The sequence below is a fragment of the Micropterus dolomieu genome, linkage group LG04 (genome assembly GCF_021292245.1).
Source record: "Micropterus dolomieu isolate WLL.071019.BEF.003 ecotype Adirondacks linkage group LG04, ASM2129224v1, whole genome shotgun sequence".
NCBI classification, from domain to species: domain Eukaryota; kingdom Metazoa; phylum Chordata; class Actinopteri; order Centrarchiformes; family Centrarchidae; genus Micropterus; species Micropterus dolomieu.
This window is the reverse complement of record NC_060153.1, coordinates 27,500,062-27,518,878: the sequence shown is the minus strand read 5'-3', so window position 1 is coordinate 27,518,878 and position 18,817 is coordinate 27,500,062. Positions and strand designations below refer to the sequence as shown.

The 18,817-nt window shown below is 41.2% G+C and overlaps 1 protein-coding gene across 1 annotated transcript in view; it reads left to right on the top strand.

Annotated features, from left to right (window-relative positions):
* Positions 1 to 286: 286 nt before the first annotated feature.
* Positions 287 to 18,817, top strand: part of maml3 (mastermind-like transcriptional coactivator 3) — a 107,225-nt gene continuing 88,694 nt past the window's right edge. The window contains exon 1 of the mRNA XM_046047038.1: positions 287 to 705. Within this exon, the coding sequence (XP_045902994.1) occupies positions 334 to 705 (372 nt within the window). The 5' untranslated portion in view covers positions 287 to 333. The remainder of the gene's footprint in view (positions 706 to 18,817) is intronic.

Genomic DNA, 18,817 nt, shown 5'->3' with positions numbered 1-18,817 from the left:
TGTTATTTGTGTTTTCGGGAGCGATTTGTTTGGAAACAGTGCCGAGGAGGGGAGAAGAAACGGTCACTCGCGAGCCCTTAAACTATGACCGCAAGGCTCGCAGCCCTTTAAACCTTCCCGGTTTTTGCTCGCTTCGGCGGCTGTTCGTCGGTCGTACCTCCCGTCCGCTACCCGGCTGCTTGGGACCCTTCTCCGGGGAGGACAGAGAGGGAGAGGACACTAGGTGGTGGAGGTGGAGGTGGCCGGAGGAGGAGGAGGAGGAGGAGGAGGAGGTGGCCGGAGAGCTTGACGGGGAGAAAAGTTCTTCCAAAATAGCAGCCACTCGGCCCAGTGATGGGGGACTTCGCCTCCCCCGCTGCCGGACCCAACGGCAGTATCTGCATCAACAACAGCATGAACCCGGCCGCCGGGAGCGTGGTGCCCGCCGGGGCGGTGGGGATACCTAAGCACAGCACGGTGGTGGAGAGGCTGAGGCAGCGGATAGAGGGCTGCCGGAGACACCACGTAAACTGCGAGAACAGGTACCAGCAAGCCCACGCCGAGCAGCTGGAGATAGAGCGGAGGGAGACGGTCAGCCTGTACCAGCGGAGTCTGGAGCAGAGGGCCAAGAAGTCGGCCGGCGGCAGCAGCAAGCAAACGCAGAGCAAGCAGCCGGACCCGGACTCTGCCTCCTCCACGGAACAGAGGAATAACACGCTAATAGCGGTAAGGACGAGCTCTCAATCACGGCCAAGACTGCCCTGAGCCCCCCCCCCCCCAATTCACACATAAACACAGCACACACACTCTCTTTCTTCCCCCCTCCATTTCTCTGTCTCCAAAAAATCTTGAGCCCCCATCAAGGTGCAAACTCCACTACTACTACTACTACTACTACTACTACTACTACTACTACTACCACTACTACTTGTTCACCACTGTGAAAACTTGTTGAAAACACGTTCACTGAGCGCTGGCAATTGCTTTGGAAACACACACTTCACTTTTTCAAACCAGAGTGCCAACTAGTGCTTTTGTTTACAAAGAAATCCAGCCCTTGTTGAAGAAAAATGGGCTGCTAGGGCTTGAATGCTGCAGGATTTGGAAATGAGAAGCCTGACAGCTGATATCTGATCTTTTGCAAGATCAGTGCTGCTCAATGCTCAAAGGAAGGCTGGAAGTTTGGAAGGCGCTGCTAATTGTAAAGTTAAGATTTTCACCTCAGAAACTTTTAACCTACTTCTGGAGGCTGGCTGCTTTTTGTTGCAGGCAAACAACTTCTCCTTTCTTGTTCTTTCTTTATGGCTGCATATTATTGTTCTGCAAGACAGGCAACATTAACGTTGCAACATTGCTTCCTCACTCTCAGCATTAGCAGTTTGTGCTCCAGCCTTGTTCTGTAACCTTTTGTGACATAGTCTCAAAATCAACAGCCAGCCCCCCCGGTGCTGCAAACGCCTAATCATAACCACCTCCTCACCAAAGGTACCCTGCCATCAGAATTGAAAATGATTTCAGACGGCTGCCACAGTAGTTTCTGAACATGTTTTATACTGGAAGTAACTTTGTAATTCAAAAGTAACTGTGAAACACAAAATAATACAGAAACATATTTTATAAGGAGGCCCAACTTCTATCACAAAACTGCATGTCCTTGTAACAATAATGTAATTATGCTTTTAAGAAATAGACATACTGTAAGCCCAACAGAGACAATATAAAGTCATTGTAGGCTTTACAGAAATGCTACAGTGATTTTCTGATGTTGGGGAGCAGTGGTAACATGGAGGATTGTTGAGTATTATATTATGTCTAATGAGTATCTTGGTTTGGAGTCCTTTATTTATTATTGTTGAGCAGGTCTGCAGATCAGACCTTTTTTTTTTTTTTTAAAGATCAGATTTTTTAATTTGCAAAGAAAATGTCCTGATGTTTGGCCGTCACTGCATGCATGACAGAGATGGAGACAGACACCGGCGAACTGTGTAGTGTCCCCTGTTCACACCAAGTCTCCTGTGGGCAAGCTCCGGTTTCCTTTTTAGAAAGGACCAAAGGATACACGTTGGGAATGTCAACATTGTTATCCCCTTTGTTGCTGCAATGAGCCGAGTTCCTCCCCTTTTGAAATGCAAAATCAGCACGTCTTTAATTTTGAGACGGCCTTAGTCGCTATTTAAGAGCCACACAAGCCTGACCAGCTACAGCTTGAGAGAGCAGCAGTGATTTTAATAGTGCGGGACCTCCCAGCGGCCCTTGTGGACATTAAACCGAACCGCCCATTAGATGGCCGGCAACAAATGCTCAGAGAATGGAGGGATTACTGCTTAAAGACACAGTGGCATCCCTCTTCTCTGGCGACACCTCAAATGCATACTCACAGCATTCAAGAGCTAAATTACAGTGTTTGGTGTTGGTACCCTTTTTATGCTACAAGTTCTTGTCATTGTTTAGGCATGAATTGTAAAGGAGATGAAAGGAAATGAGAGAAAAATCCTTCCCTCCTGTTTTTCCTCTGAAGAACCGAGCTGCAGCTAGATGGCTGTATGTAGTCACTGCAGAAGCAGGCATTCTAGGAAAGTAAAGTACGTTGTTAAAGTAACAACACACATCGCATGCACCCAAATACCTAGAGGGCCCTAATCTGTAGGGGTTATGTTACAGACTGTTCTTGGAAGTATATTGTGTTGAGAAGGTGTTTTTGAAGGAAGGTTCACGTAGAAGTTTACTACAGTGGGATCATGATGTGTATTAAGCCTTTATAATATAAAGCTAAAATGACACAGACTCTTTGGCTGTGAAGTGTGTTCCTGCTGTTGAAACTGGTTGGTTTGCAGCATCAGTATGGTAATTGTCCGTTCAAAGAATGTCAGGAATGTCTACAATGTACAAAATTAAACAGATTAAATATGTGGAAATCTGTGTGTTTCTAAGAGATAAAAGCAGCAAGACAGTGTTTGAAATGGCAAGACACTGGGTTATCCAGTTATGGCAGATAAGAGTTAGAAATTGGAACTAATACTTTCTCTTAATTCCACGGTCCACACAGTTTTAGTGTGATTTCATGAGCATATTGTATTGTCATGTGCATCCCAGTACACTGAGCTTTAGTCTAAAGGTTCTCAGACACACCCACATCGTGGCACGGGGAAGCCTATAATTATGGAATATGTGTGTTTGTGTTTATAGGATAACTATTAGTGAGAAAGGAAAAGAAGACACTGGGAGCTATTCTGTCTTTCCCACCATTTCTTTTACATCATTCAGGGAGTAATAATAGTGAAGTACAAAACATTCATATCAGTAGCTACAGGTAAAGAGCACTGGGGATGTGATATTCCCATTGCAGCCTGGAAGTGAGGTCGGAAACAGTCTGTGATTGTTGACTCTCTGGCTGATATTCACTTTCACAAGATGGACACTTCCAAACTTGTAATTGTCTGGTAATGAGAGGGTCGTGTGTGAAACAACAGGCCACCTTTCTTTCTGCCAACAACCATGTATCCCGTTGCAGTAACACTGGGATAACCAAGAATTCGTTGACATATTAATAACTTCTACACTCTTGATACTATATATAGTTAGACAGGTGAAATAATGGTATAGAAGCAAATGGAGGGGCTTATTGTAAAGCTGGAAGTTGAAGTTCCAATGCGGGATATTCATGGTGTGTTGTTACCTCCCTGTCCATTACACACACACACACGCACGCACACAAATTTTATATTTAAATAAAGTGGTCCTCAACAATGGCTTCCACAACAACACAAAAATCCACACCCACCTAACTGATTAACCTTACTAATATTGTAATTTATTACATATTTATTAACTCCTCATTTGGCATACAATGAAACAGACAAAATTCGTACATAAAGTCGGATTTATAGTTGTGCGTTGAGAGGCAAGAGAGTGTAGCTACAGAGACTATGCATGCAGCCGCTACAGTAGTGTTCTTCATAGCTGACGTGCTCCTGCTGTAACGTAACGACATGTCGGGGCTGTTGCGGTGGCGGGGATACCCTGAACGTACCACAAGAACTGTGATTGGTCGGCTCGGGTTGCTTGTGTTTTCTCGTGTAAGCTTCTGACATTGTTTAAGAATGTTGACAGTGAAGACATTATGAATCAAGTTGAAGAAAGGCTCTGTGATGTTTCCCTTTTTAGCTACATGCAGTATGTCCAGCTGGTGTTGCAGTGGTGCTATCAACAGGTGAAAGCTGAACAACACATAACCAGGCTAGGAATTGGTTATTGTAGAGGAAACACAACACTTTGGTGTTCACATGACATTGTTATATTAATTCCATTTATAAATTATAGTGCAGTCCTTTCTTTAAAAGTGTCCATTATCCATTATAAAATCCATTATTGTGTTAAATGCATGGCCTGATTTGTTGGGCCTTCCCTTTAAGTTTAAATGGTTGTTTTCTTTTTGCACAGGAGAGTTTCAATTATGACTCTCATGGTTCGTGGTCCAATCTCAAATGCACCGGACCGCTCAGTCATTACAACACCAGAGCATCAGAAAAAAAACCAGAAGTCATTATGGCTTTATTTATAACAGTACACGAGTATTTATCAATAATCGTGTACTGTTAGATGTCATCAGTGTGTGATGAAGTTGCATAAAGGTTATCTTCCCAGAATGACAACCTACAGCGAACAGGTGTGAGCAGGTTCATCACACATGTTGGTAGAAAGGGTGTTGGTGATGGCAGTAACAGCGACGCACCACAAAACACAGCACGTCCTCCGGCTCTGCTAAAAACAAAAATTGTACTCAAAATCTTAATAGCTGATGTGTTTTCTCTGTGAGCTTGATGGAAGCACATGTGAAGATCAAGCCTGTGACCTTATAGTTACAGGCACGTGTCTCTGAACCAATGGGCCACGGTGCTGCTTAAAAAACAGAATTGTGGCATGTACTTTTTGACAAAACATCCAGTCAGATCGGATTACCTAATCGCTAACAAGTTTACAGCTGCAAGGCCGAGGTGCACTGTGAGGGGCTCGTTAGTTCCACTAAAACACAGGAGCTCAGGACACTCTGTCTTCAGCTCTGCTCGCTCCTTGGCATCCACCTCGCCGAGGAATGTCTCACACACACACACACACACACACACACACACACACACACACACACACACACACACACACACACACACACACACACACACACACACACACACACAAGTTATCCTGCTCAGCTCTTGGCAGCAGAGGCCGGAGTGTGGGCGGCTGAGTTTTCATGAATCCGAGGCCTTCCCTCACTCTCCCTTCCTCTCCTCTCCTCCCTCCCTTCCTCTGTTCACCACTTCTCTGGTTTCAGTGTTAGCACAGCGCTAATGTAGTGTAGATGGCTCTTGGTGGCTATAGCATTGTTAGTGTCAGCTGGGACTGTTGCCCAAGTGCTATATTTAAACCACTGAGCTGGCACGGAGCTAACACTCACCAGTACGTACATGCACACACGCAGTGTGTGACGTCGACGTACACCCGTGACAACACAGGCATGCTGTTTTCAACTCATTACATGCTAATTTCACAGACGCCCTGTTTGTTTTTTTATTGATCGTGTCTTTCAAACTGTTCCTTTTTATCTTTTCTGCTCTCAAGAGCACTTTATTCAAATTTTCGTCACTCTTTTTTTCTCTCCCTTGTCCCTCAGTCCCTACACTCGCGCTAACTCGGGATGTTTTTTATTTGGGACGGCTGCAACCACATTCCCTTCCACCCACGCTAGTTCACATGTTCTACACTGCAGGAACACACACACGTTCAGCACAGACCCTTGAATATGCGAGGGAGCAGTTTTCGCCTCCGTTTAGGCTGATGGAGCAACAACAAAATCCCGACCAGAAAATTTTATTTAAACTTTATTTTAAATAAAGTTAAAGGCTATTTACGCTAGTAATTAATGATAGTGAGCGATAATTCCTCTGTCATGCACACGCATACTTGCAAGCTTAGTCTGCCTATTAAGAAGGTTGCGCTTACATAATCACTGATAGTTCAACAGGGTATGGCAGAAGGCCTTGTTCATGTTTCAGTCCTCAAATATTTGCTCAACTAGTTTCATGGGCTTTTTTAGTCTTCTCACCTCATGCCAACTGTGTTAGATTTTCCTGCTAAACACAGAATCATTTAGGCTTCAGTCTGGGATTTTTAGAGAGGTTGCATCCTTATAATTTGTTTCAACTTATGTTTCTCTGTGCTTCATAATTATACATGTACACTAATTTGCTCCCTGCAGCTACACAATATAGCCACCATCCTCCACTCCTGTACACAGAGCAGCTGGACTCGCTTCACTCTCACCAGTTTTACAGTGATGTGAGACATGATGGGTGAACGAGAGAGTGAGGTGACAGAGGGCATTCAAACCTGCAGTGTCGTAGTTACTCACTCTCTAGGAGAGAAGAATGCTACAGAATATTTTCCCCTGGTATAAATTTTCCACTCTTGTCCAATTTCATTTTATATTAATGTTAATTAATTAACAGACAGTAGTTGCCAGTTTGTAAATGAGCTATCATTTCCAGTCTTAGAAGGCGGTGTTGTAATTTCCAAAGCATGTTAATTATTGATCTGATGATATATTGGCCAATATTCAGTTTTTTTTACTTAAACATGTAACATAAACATAATTATGACCACGTTCTGAACAGGACATCGGAAAAATAAACTTGTCAGTTTTCTCTTAAGGACTAACTTTTTAATGGAGACTCTTTGGTTACAGTGTTTCGCATATCTCTGTATTTCTCTTGTATTGTATTTATGCACAATAAACTAATAATGGCGTTTATATCAGCCTGTCCAATTTATCGGTTTAGCTTGATAAGAGATATTTTGAAATGTAGTCCAGTAACAATGCAAGGCCGCTGGCTCACTGATAGGCTTAAGTGCCAGAAAAAATGTTCCAAAGTAAACAGACAAGCACTGGGAGGACTCTTCCAGTATCTTCAGTGCAGTTGTCTTATCTCTGGTGGTTATGCGCTAGTGCTGTCCTTTTGTTTGGATTTTGGAGGAAGGCTGCTAGCTTGCTCCTCTGCATACAATAGGTAGCATAGCATTAAAGAAACACGCACTGGTACTAGAACTAGAACGCACTGGTGTGAACCCATCTTTGTTTCTTTCAGCCCTCATGTTCTCTCTCTCTTTCTCTCTCTCACACACACACACACACAAACAGTAAAATGATAAAATATAGATGAGGTTGTTGTTATCAGAGATGCTGCGGCCCTGTGATCCACCATGTGTGTGAGCTAATGTGCATATTTGCGTTGCATTCCTCCATAAATGTGAGAGTCCAGTGAATGTATTGTGCACGTACATATTCGAGTGTATGTGTGATGGAAAAGATTTTTGCTCCAACAGTCATGACTGAATGTTGTGAACAAGTTTCATCATCTGACATGTAGCTTATGACATGTTCGTTTCATTTGTGCATACCCCCCATACAACCACAGGGCTAAATTTAAAAAACAGCCTCAGTCAAGTGCCTGTTAATTATGGCTGTGGCTTTTTATTTTCTCAACTACCAGCGTTTTGTGAGGCAAGTGACCGCTTATTAGGAAACTATTCTACAACCAAGCCGGCTTTCTAAAATAATGACCTTGGTAAGGCAGTGCTGAAATTGACCACACACCTTCAGTCCCTATGCTTGTTGTGCTGGGTAACACAAGGAAGAGGACTCAGAAAGGTGACAAGCAAGAAATGTTTGTCTTCCTTGGCAGGAACGTGCACGTCTACGGCAGATGTGACCACCGTATGCGTGTACTAGTAAGCGTGTTTGCTCAAAGTTGCAGTAAAGTGGCTGCAAATAGTAGTTAGCCAACATTAGCTCATGTCTCCTATGGCATATCATGGCCATTGTAGGTAAATAAAAAAAATAAAACTTTTTAAGAATTACGGAGCCGGGAGGAGGGTTAATATTCTGAGAAAAAACTCTGAGAATAAAGTCGTAAATATACGAGAAAATAACTCTGAATATACTATTTTACAGATGTGCATGTGTTATTAAAAGGCCCTGTACTCTATTAAAAGCAGGGTATGCAGATGTTAACAGCAGCAATCACATTTAAGCTATTTTCACCAACTAGTATTGAGATATTTCCTTCTGTTCAAAGAGTAACAGCATAAAAACTTGGGGAAGAACTGCATTTATAAAGGACTGAGATGTGACACATGCTTTCAAGTGGCTTTGTTGCTGTCCCTCATATCTGCCTAACTGCCTGAATCTCCACTTCTTCTCTTATGTCTACACTGTCTCTTGTCTTGTATTAATAATGACTTGTAAATTACCCGGCTCCCCCAGCTCCATATTTGTTATCTTACAACAATGGCCCTAAAACGCCATCGTACATTATCACCATCCACTGTGGGACATAAGAAGTTGGCACCAGCTGGTCAGTTTTGGCAGTTTTGCAGTTTAGCTTCCTCTAAGCCTAAAAGCAGCCATCATTTAGTGTCCTTGTTTGTCAGTATTTCCTCCAGCCCTCCCTCCAAACAAAACCTAGATACGAAATGTACTGTGATGATGTGTTTTAACTATTATGGTTGTATTGTTGTGTTCTCTTACAAGGGTAATTGGCATAATATTGAAACTATAGTGTTAGTTACTTGTTCAGTACTTTTTCAACCAATTCTTGCAAATGTTGGTCTCTCATCTTTTTTGTCCTCATTCTTCCCCTTAGGAACCTGCTCTCTGTGAAAATTTTACTGAGACTCCACTACTCCTATCCCTCCTTTTCTCACTCTGATTTATTATTCACCAGATAATGCTGGCGGACAGCCACATCATTAGATCTGTACACACCCTGCATTCAAAATCCTACTTCAGTGAAAGTACAGAAGTATTATCAGCAAAATGTACATAAAGGACCAAAAGTACTCATCAGCAGAAAATGTCCCCGTGAGTGATATATTATTACACTATTAGATTTATACTCCTGTTACAGTGTTGTTTTTTTTTAACTTTCCTTTAGTGTTTTCCCTTTTTGTGAAATATTGGATAATTTTAGGCCTTTACTTTAGGCCTCCTATTGGAAGTGTCTCCTTGATGGATAACAACTCATTAGGGCTGCACGATTTGGAGGAAAAGTCATGTCGTCATTGTTGTGGACAATATTGCGATTGTGATTCGATGTTTCTTGATTGTCAAGGAAAATACACAAAATACTGAGATTATGAAATGTGTTTTTCTCAACTTGAACAAAGTTAAACAATAAACAATATTTATAACAATAACTTTAGGTATTGATTGATGTAAAATAAATGTAGAACAGAACAAGGGGTGTGTGTTGCTCTCAGGAGTAGACGGCTAAAAGGAGAAAATATTGGCACACTGGCATCCTGGATCTAAATCCACATCTGTCCACTGCACAGGCTCTATTCATGACCTGGAGGAGGAACTAGTGTAAATGAGTGTATTATATTATAACATTAAATAAAGAGTATAATGTTCAGTTAATAATATACTGCTAGTAGCATATAATGTTAATATATAAACATTACTATATTCATTATAATTTCATATAATATACATAATAATATAGTAAACTATTTTACCACTAGGTTAATATTAAATTCAGTTCCAGGTGTTTCATTTCTGTGGGTTGTTTTTATTTATTTAATCATAGTGCAAGAAAAAATTATCTATATTGGTCTCTTATTTGTTAATGTTAATTAATAACTTGTCAATAATCATGTTGTTCAACATTTAATGATTTGCTGCTTGTTTCTAATGTCCCGCCCCATCCAGAGTGTGATTGGTCGGTTGACGAGAAGTGACTGACATCGGCTTTATGAGAAAAAAAAAAAAAAAAAAAGCAGCTAACGGTAACTGGCCAGCAATCCCAAGCCAAACCTTTAATTTATGTAATGTTACTGTAACTTAACTGTCTCTTTCACATCTCATTGACATCGGCCCACCGGCCTTTCTCTCGCTGCTCCGGTGGCGAGACTGGATATGTTTTGAACGATAGGTAGGTTGTTGTCTTTAAAGTTACTCGCTCACTGCCCATAAATTACTTCTTGTGGTTCATATTTATCTGTTTTTAGGGGCACATGAAAGCACACTGCAGTGAAAACTGAGAGGAGAGTCTCACACACACAGCACACTTTTTCTGTTTAAATCGCACCCTTTTTGCAGCTATGTAATCGCACATAACCATATCGTGGTTGTGATTACATTAATCGTGCAGTCCTACAACTCATAGACATCTGAAACAAGACAACGGTCCGAACTGCTTTTTTTGTAAGGGGTCACATGTGAAAAACATTGGGAACCACTGCTTTAATCTTTAACAATGCAATTTGTTAGCTAATTTTGTGTATCGATCTTATATGTAAAGTAACTAGTAACTATACTAAACTGGAGTAGAAATACAATGTATCAAAAAATGTAAATAATCAAAGAAATGTCCAGTCCAGTACTTAAGTAAATGTACTTTCACCACTGGTTATACACTGTCATGGTCTCTGTGACATACATAAAACTGAAGCTCTTTTTGAAAATGCTCATGTACCTCTCATCAACATGACAATTTCGGTGCCTAGTTTTATGCACACGCAGTAAAAGAGTACTTAGTCAGAGGTGACTACCTTCAGTATCCTGTTGGTGCCAGGCAACAACACAGTGACCTTCCTGTTTTCAGGTTTGTTTCTGTTTAAACTCAGGGTCAATCAGGCTCCATTTAGAAACCCTCCCCCTGAAAATAATTTTCTTGCATTAAGTCACATGTCCCTCCTCTCCCCTTGAATACATGCACCCATCACACAGCGGCCGCTGCTGATTCCCAACTGGGATCCTTTTCTTGTTTTCCTTTCTGCTTCTCCTTCTCCTACTCACCTTCCATTCTTACCACCATTTGACCTTTTGTTTTTCCTCTTTGTAACCTCCCTCCCTACTTTCCTTTCCATCATTCACACCCACCTATGCTTTCTTTCTCTCTCCCTCTTCATCCCTCCCTCCATCTCTCCTTGTCTCCAGTGATCCCTGGTTCAGTCTCAGCTAGCAGGCTTAGCTCTCTAAAGCTCTCTCAGCGCAGGTCGGTGGCAGGGAGAAATCCCGCGCTAAGAGGGAATTACCTACCACACTGACTTCAGCAACACACACAGACACATATACACCGTTACTGTATACCTGCAGGTCTGTACACACACACACACACACACACAAACATATCTTTTTGCTGATCGCAGGTAAGAGGTCTGTTTGAAGTTAACCTGATGACTCCTCATACAATTACCGTTCACACATTTATCTGTATTCATGTGTGTCTGTGTTTTTCTGTGTCGTATTGTGCGAAATGTCGAGACCTGTATCATGTGCCTCTTCCCTCCTTTTGTTAAATGACATTTGTTGTTCTGTCTAGGGCTGGCCAGACCCCCCGCACCTTCCTATTGAGCCAGCATCATGAATTTTTTATGAATGTTTGCGTGTGCAAGTGTGTGTGTGTGGGGTCCTCAGCTGCATCAATAGCCATTAGTGCAGCAGCCGGGGTAATTGTGCCACAGTGGCTGCAGTGCAGGAGGAAAAACATTATCTGATAATACTGCAGAGGGCAAGATGGAGCGAGGACACGGTGGGGCTAAGCAGAACAGTGTGAGGGAGGATATTAACTGTGTGGTCAGACGGTTAGCGACATGGTTGCTGTGCTACTGTCTGGTAACTGATTTATAGCAGGTGATTTCAGACTGGAAGTCTGCAGCAGTGGGACCTACAGTAATTGTCTGATGACTCTTAATATTGCACAAAAGTACACCTGAAGCTAACACATCTGGCTGGTAAGGGGTCTCTAAGGTTGAAGTTTTCAGTCTAGCAGATTTATTTGGCCTGATACAGGTCGAAAAGAAACGACTTGTAATGGTTATTAAATTGCTGTTTTGGAAACACTGTTTTGTAGCTATAAGAATATTGAGCATGTTTTTTTCATTCTTGGCCTTGGAAACAGTAATTTGACAAAAAAACTGATCTTAATTGAAGGTCCACTCCCTTGCTTTTTCTTAAACTTTCAATTGCATCTTATGGTCTTGAGATGAGCAATCTTGGATGGAGATGCAGTTGAAAGCTCTGGAGGGAAGAGATAACAAACATCTCACACTCTCACTGAAACTGGATCAAATACAGTGCATGGTCTGTGTTATGTCCTGTGAAACGCAGCGAGGGCTTAACTAATTACTCAAAAGTAAACTTGAAAATGGAAAACAAAGAATAGATATGCAAAATACATATACAGCTCCCTCATGGTTAGTCTGGCTTCTTTCCCCTGTGGGCGCTGTGTCTCTGTTCCATTCAGTTGTACTTGTTTTGGTTCCCGATGAGTTGAGCTGTGTTTGGTTGAACTGAACACTCCGTCAGCAGCCTGTCTGTAGATCACTTCCTGAATGGTTCCTAAAATAGCTGCAACGATCACAACCAAGGAAACATGCCAGCTGCTCTTTTCAAAACCACATTCACTTTCTGCCCACTCTCCTTAGGCTAAGGATTTTACCAATAGCTATTGGACACCCTATATTTTGGATTTTTGGTTGTATTGAAACAATTCTACAATTATTCTCAAAACAAAAAAATATAAGTAAACTATAGGCCTAAGAAAATATTTATTTCCTGGAAAAAGGCCCAGATCTTATGCGTTTACCAGACAGTGTACTATACAATACACTGTATTTGTTTTATGCCTAGATGTTTCCAGTCTTTATGCCAAGCTAAGCTAACCAGCTGCTGGCTATAGCCATATACAAGATGAGAGTGTAAAGCCTAATAATATATGGCACATATGACCTGGTAGTAGTATGGTTTATCCTGAAATTTTTTATTTAAGCTTCGACCAAATAAGAACCTGTGTCTTATGTCACTGAGAATATCTCGGGATCTCCTAGCCGGTCCCTCTTGCACTTTCTGTGCCATGACTTAACTTTACTTTTGTTCTTCTTTCTTCTTGACACTTGCGTGTCCCTCGCGTCTTTTCCTTTTTGTCCCTTCACCTTTCAGTCTCACTTTGTCATCCCACCCAACCAGCTTAGTCTTTCCGCCTGGCAGCATTTGCATGTCACAGTATCTACACAACTCATGCCGTATGTACCACTCTTTCTCCTTTCCTGTCTCTCTGTGCTCGCAGAGAATGAGGACTCTGCTGAGGAGACATGATCGACAGATGTTCATACTGTTCATGTCAGTGTATCACTCAGTGCACTGGAACACACACACGATGACTGCGGAGTAGCAAAAATAGCCAAGAAAAACTACATTTCCCTGAAGATTTTGAGCAGATTCGGGTCAGACTGATTTTTTGTCGAGCAAGCTTTGTGGAATTAGCGGCGCTAAGCTCCGCTGAAACTCTTCAGTGATAATGTACTAAAATTCTTTCGTCTGTGAAAAGCGGTAACAGTTTGAAAATGCAGCATTTCCACTGAGCGCAGGGAAGAGTAGTGATTATGCTCTTTTCAAGCTCTGTAATTGTCACTTTTTGCTGTTCATGAAAATGGCAAGTGTGGGATTCTTGTTTTATTTTTGGCTTGTTGACAGTTAAGGAGCCATTGAATTTTTTAATGGATACTTAATGACTAGCACACAACACATAACAAAGGGAGCCACTTGAGGATCCTAACTGTCAGCCAATGGAGGTCCCCGGAGAGATGGAAAAGTCCTAATCGTTGTGTGCACATACACTAAATATTTTGGAACATTAACAGTGTATTTTCCACACCATTGCTTTTCCAGTTCATTACACCTGTGTGCTAGGCAAATGGATTTGGGGAAAAAAACAATGTGGCCTTTGCAAATGTACGCTGCTTTCAGTATGCAGAAGGACACAGACAAAGACATATTTTCTTACTTGCTGGAATCAGGCTTGGGGAATAGACCCTCTAGCTGAGATGACAGGACTTTTCAACGCCTACTCAGTGTTGGCCGTTCAGACTAAATACTACACATCTGAGTTTACAGACATGGCAATGTCAAGGAGTCACAAATGTGAAGCAGAAGAAATATACTCTGGGTCACAGCTGACGATGAGGAGGATTTGCCTCTTGTGTTGAGTGTCTTAAAGTGGCTAACGATCTTGCATCTTATTAAATAATTTCAGCATTCAAACGTCTGCTGTCATTCCAATTACGTAGTGATTAACCCTTTTAGGACATGTATTTCCATCACAAGCCGTTGCTCTAATGTCTCTGGTTTTATTAAGTGAGCAGGTCTGTTTTGTAGTCATATTGGATGTTTTTAAAATTATTTTTGCATCAATGTTGACCTTGCTGTAGGGATGAGTGGTGGTCATTCAGTGTCTCTGCTATTTTGGTCCAGATTGGAAAAATGATTTAATGAATTGGTACAGAGTAGACATTCATGGTGCAGGATCAATCCTGTTTCTCTAGCGCCACCAGCTGCTCAGTGTTTTCACTGCTTTTTTTTAACATTTTGTGCAATACTTCACTTTCTAACCAACTGCCACAACTGCACATTGTGAACCAAAGTTCACATATGCTTACATAACGTGGGTGCTAGGTGTGAAAATGACGACTGTGTTGGACAGAAACTTTGAAATGCACTGCTTTGCGCCGGGTTTAAGATAAGGCCCCTTGTTTTATATACATGAAGAGGTTCTCAATTGAAAAATCACAATGTACAATGGTTTTGCTATATAAGTTTGCACATACCATGATAGATTTTTATCCATATCGCCCACTCCTAAAGGTAGAAATGAGTAAAGTAGTTGCAAGTGACCTCTGGTTCTTTCTCATCTTATTCCTTCTGACTCTAGCCAGATTACCGGGCATTTATTGCATACATGAAGTAATCACATTTACATTCACTTTGTGAATTAAATTGATGATGTTGAAGATTGCTGTGGAAGTTGTTTTGCTAGATAAGAAAGTACTAATGCATCTAGCATTACTTGAAGGGAGCAGATGATAGAAGAGAAGAAAGTGTGTGAGCTCACTGAACGTGCATAGATTAATTTAGAAAGACGGAGAGTAAAATACAGTGTAGCCCCTAATGTACCCACAGAAACACCAGAAACCGTGGTGTAGGAGATGTACCATGACTCTTTAAATCAGCCTTATCTCTTCAGCCTTAAGACCAGCCAAAATGTGCCCGGTGATATTCTGTACATTTGAAAAAGTCTCAGCTTGACTGCTCTGGACCTGAGTGGTCAAGACAGCACAGTCTGTAGGAGCCTTTTCATTCTGCAGCATAATCTGCACTGATTATCAGACCTGAATACCCCGAGCATCCAGTTGAGGGTTTGTACAGTTGAAAAAGTGCACATGTTTTGTGTTTAATAAGTAGGAATTTAAGGTAGCGAGGCAAAGGCAGCATTTTGATTTTGGGTTTGTTTTTGGGTTTTTTTCTCGTGTGACCGTGTTTATCTGCGACTCTCAGTTAGACAAAGTCATGGAAATGCCACAAAGAAAGGAAATGTTCTGAAAAATGAAATGTAACTCTGCTGTTTGCGAGAGTTTTTCTTTCCTGAAGAGGGCAGGTAAAGGAAATAGACTTGGGGATCTGGCAGTTGAGTTGGCACAGCTGCACGTACACATGAGCTTCATTAGCCCCCCCCCCCATCTCTCTCTTTGTCTGTCTCTCTCTCTCTCTCCCTCTCTCCCTCTCTCCCCCTCCTCCCGAGTGGCTGTTTTTGTGGATTGTTCTCCCACCGTTGTCATAGCGACTGTGATGCAGACAGCCCGAACAGGCTGCCTGTCTGCTTGGATATGTCAAGTGTGTGTGTGTCTGATAAAACGCCAGAGTGCTCTCGGCTTAGAGAGGAAGTGTTTGGAGAATTATGTAATGTCCTCTCTTTTAAAAGGGGGAAAAAGTTAAGAAGAAGAAGAAGAAGAAAATCTGTGTGTCGCTTCTTTGCATATGTCTCAGTATAACAGGTTGAGTGTAGTGTTTCTGAATGCTTTGCCGTTTAAGGCATGGTTATTATAACATGTCTAGGTATCTCAATGTTTTGTCTTTACTGTCTGTTTTTAGTTTTTAAACTCACGTACACATTTTCAGGCTGTGGGGGGTTAACGTGAGGCTCTTTCTTGTGTACAAAGTTTCCACTGAAGCTGTGTGTGTGTGTGTGTGTGTGTGTGTGTGTGTGTGTGTGTGTGTGTGTGTGGGGGGGGGGGGGGGGGGGGGGGGGGGGGGGGGGGGGGGAGCAAAAGGGTAGAGGGAGAGAGGGAGATGAACTTGAGGGAGGGAGGTTGGGCTCGGTGCCGAGTGGGAGGTGTGTGAATCCTTGTGACGCTGCCATTCTCCTGTAGAGAACCCTCTTATTGGACAACATAAGGGGGGCTATAAATAGGACCCTAATCTGCAAAAAAAAGACAGCTAAAAATAGAGTTAGAGAGACGCAAACAGACAGAGAGAAGGGGGTTCAAGAGAGGTAGTGATGAACAGTTTGATGATAAAGAGCTGTAAACAGAGTGAGAAAGTTTTTAAAAGTCTGGCAAAATGTAAAAGAGTACTGCTAGTTTCATGTTCTGGAAATAAGAATTGCACAAGGAAATTGCTTAAAAAACCAACAAGAGTTGTTCAGTCCTGATACACTTTAGACCTTTAGTCACTCTAAACAGACCACCAGTAGTTTTAACCCATTTGCTACAAAGTGAATACCTTACTACCTGACACTTTCTTAAAACATCCTGTAGGTTTTTAAAATAAGCAGATTGAGCAGTTCACTTCATACCAGTAAAGCAACAAACTCAACAAGCTCTCCCACTAACTTGAATCCATCATGTGACTTTTTTAGTTTCCTTATTTTTGGTTAAAGCTATATTTTGTGATAACGCAACTCTTTCTTGGTGGTGCATTCAAAGAAGCTCTAATATATGAGGGAGAGCCAGCGGCTGGTACAAAAATGCATCCTAATTGTTAAAACTGTGGTAAGTAACTTGGAGAAACTAGCAAGAGACAGCTAGGTTTTGAAAGTATCCAACCGATAAAATGCTTCTCAGATAAATTGCCTTACCTAGTTTTAAGGGTGGAACAATTTAATACAACAAATATTCAGTTTAATTTTGACTTTTTAGCAAACAAAGCGATATGTTCCACTCTTTCCACAGTATGATTGTATTTGTCTCTTCCAAAAATGATTACAGCTCTACATATTGTAACAAGCAACTTCCAACAAGCAACTAATCATTTACATCAAAATGACCGTGTATGCAGGCTTTTTAGGACTCTTTTACGTTGCCAGTAGATGAGTTTACCTTTTCTGTTTTTTTGGGGGGGTTTTTGTGTGTGATGTCAGATGTTAGCGGGTGTTTTAGTGAACAATAATTAAACACGTGTAAAACTTACACTGAGGTGCCAGTTAGGTCAAATTTAGCATCAAATGAACTTCTAATGGCACTTAGTTTTATTGTATCTTATTTATTGGATGTTTTCTTGACTTCTGTTTAGCTTTTAAAAATTTAAGGGCTCACTATTTTCTTTGTAAATTCAGCCATTCAAATCCAGTGTTTTTCAAGCTCCTGAAAACTTTTTAAAATCTTTACATAACATTAAATATTCATAACTAAATACCAGTTTGTGAAGTTTGGGCATGGGTCAAGTTTCCATCCAAATGAAGCCCAAATTTGAACAGACTTTCCAGAAGATCTGTAAAATAAATTCTAATTAATGTGCGTATCCATTACTTTTTTTTGTGATTATTAGAAGTTGTTTCATTGGAGAATTATCACCTCCAGCTGTTTATCTCAGGTCAGTCATTAAACCTCTGCAGAAGAAGAAGCGAAATAACATGATTAAGAGAGCACTAGTCAAACCTCAAACAGTAGAAAACCATGTTGGAAACGATGGAAATACGGCATTCCTGTTTGTTTCATATATTAATTTGATGTTTAAGTCACACGCATCACGTCTGCTGTGATTTATTCGTCTGTTCCCGCTGCACTGTGTAGCACTTTTATCAGTACCAACTTTTCCTCCTCAGCCAAGCGTAAAAGCTGTTGTTGTTTTTGCGATATTCCACTTTTTTTTAATGTGCAAATGCTCATAAAAACAGGTTAGATGGAAATGACTTATTGACAGTGCTGGCAACAACTGCCAACGCTTTTTGATTCAAATTCACAAAATAATTAAGAAATCTCTCATGTTAATTAACCAAAACCGTTCAAACTTAAGCAGAAAGTGCAGTGTTCATGTAAGACCCTCATGTGCTCATAAGAAGCTGATTAAGGAAATTGGTTTTTGGAGTCTTGGTAAACTTTAGTTTTCTGAACTCACAGAAGTCACAGGCACATTCTGTCTGTTGATAGGTAAAGCAACTTTCTTTTTCCTCAGCATTTAGCTCCATATGTCGTTAGCAGTTTTTGTTTGGGTTTTGTTACCTCCATACGTCCCTTTGCACATCTGTATTCAACATGCTTTAGTTTATGTTTTATGTGTGTGTGTGTGTGTGAAACCAAAAACTCAGCCACAACTTCAATTTAACCCTGGCAGGTATTGCCTGAAGGTATATTTCTGCTGGTGTATCGTCATCATCATCCTCCATGCTTGATTTTGGTTTTTAGCCGTGTGTGCGCGCACGCTCATTAACAAAGGGAGTGAATGTGTTGTTTAAGCTCTGCACGTTCAGCTTTCTTTTACGTGCTTTCAACACAGAAAAAAAGAGCTAACACATGCCTCCAAAATGAACAGTTTTTTATTCATGGCAATAATGATAATAACTGAATCATTATCCTCTATAAACAGGCATGGATGTTGTGAAACAGATAATGTCAGTTTAGCGATTATTTGAATTAAAAGGTTGCTCATCGGTTGCTGACACGCAAGGAAGAGTTTTCACAGTCACTGCTTGATAACGTATCTCGAACAGCAATAAAGGCAATGAAAAGT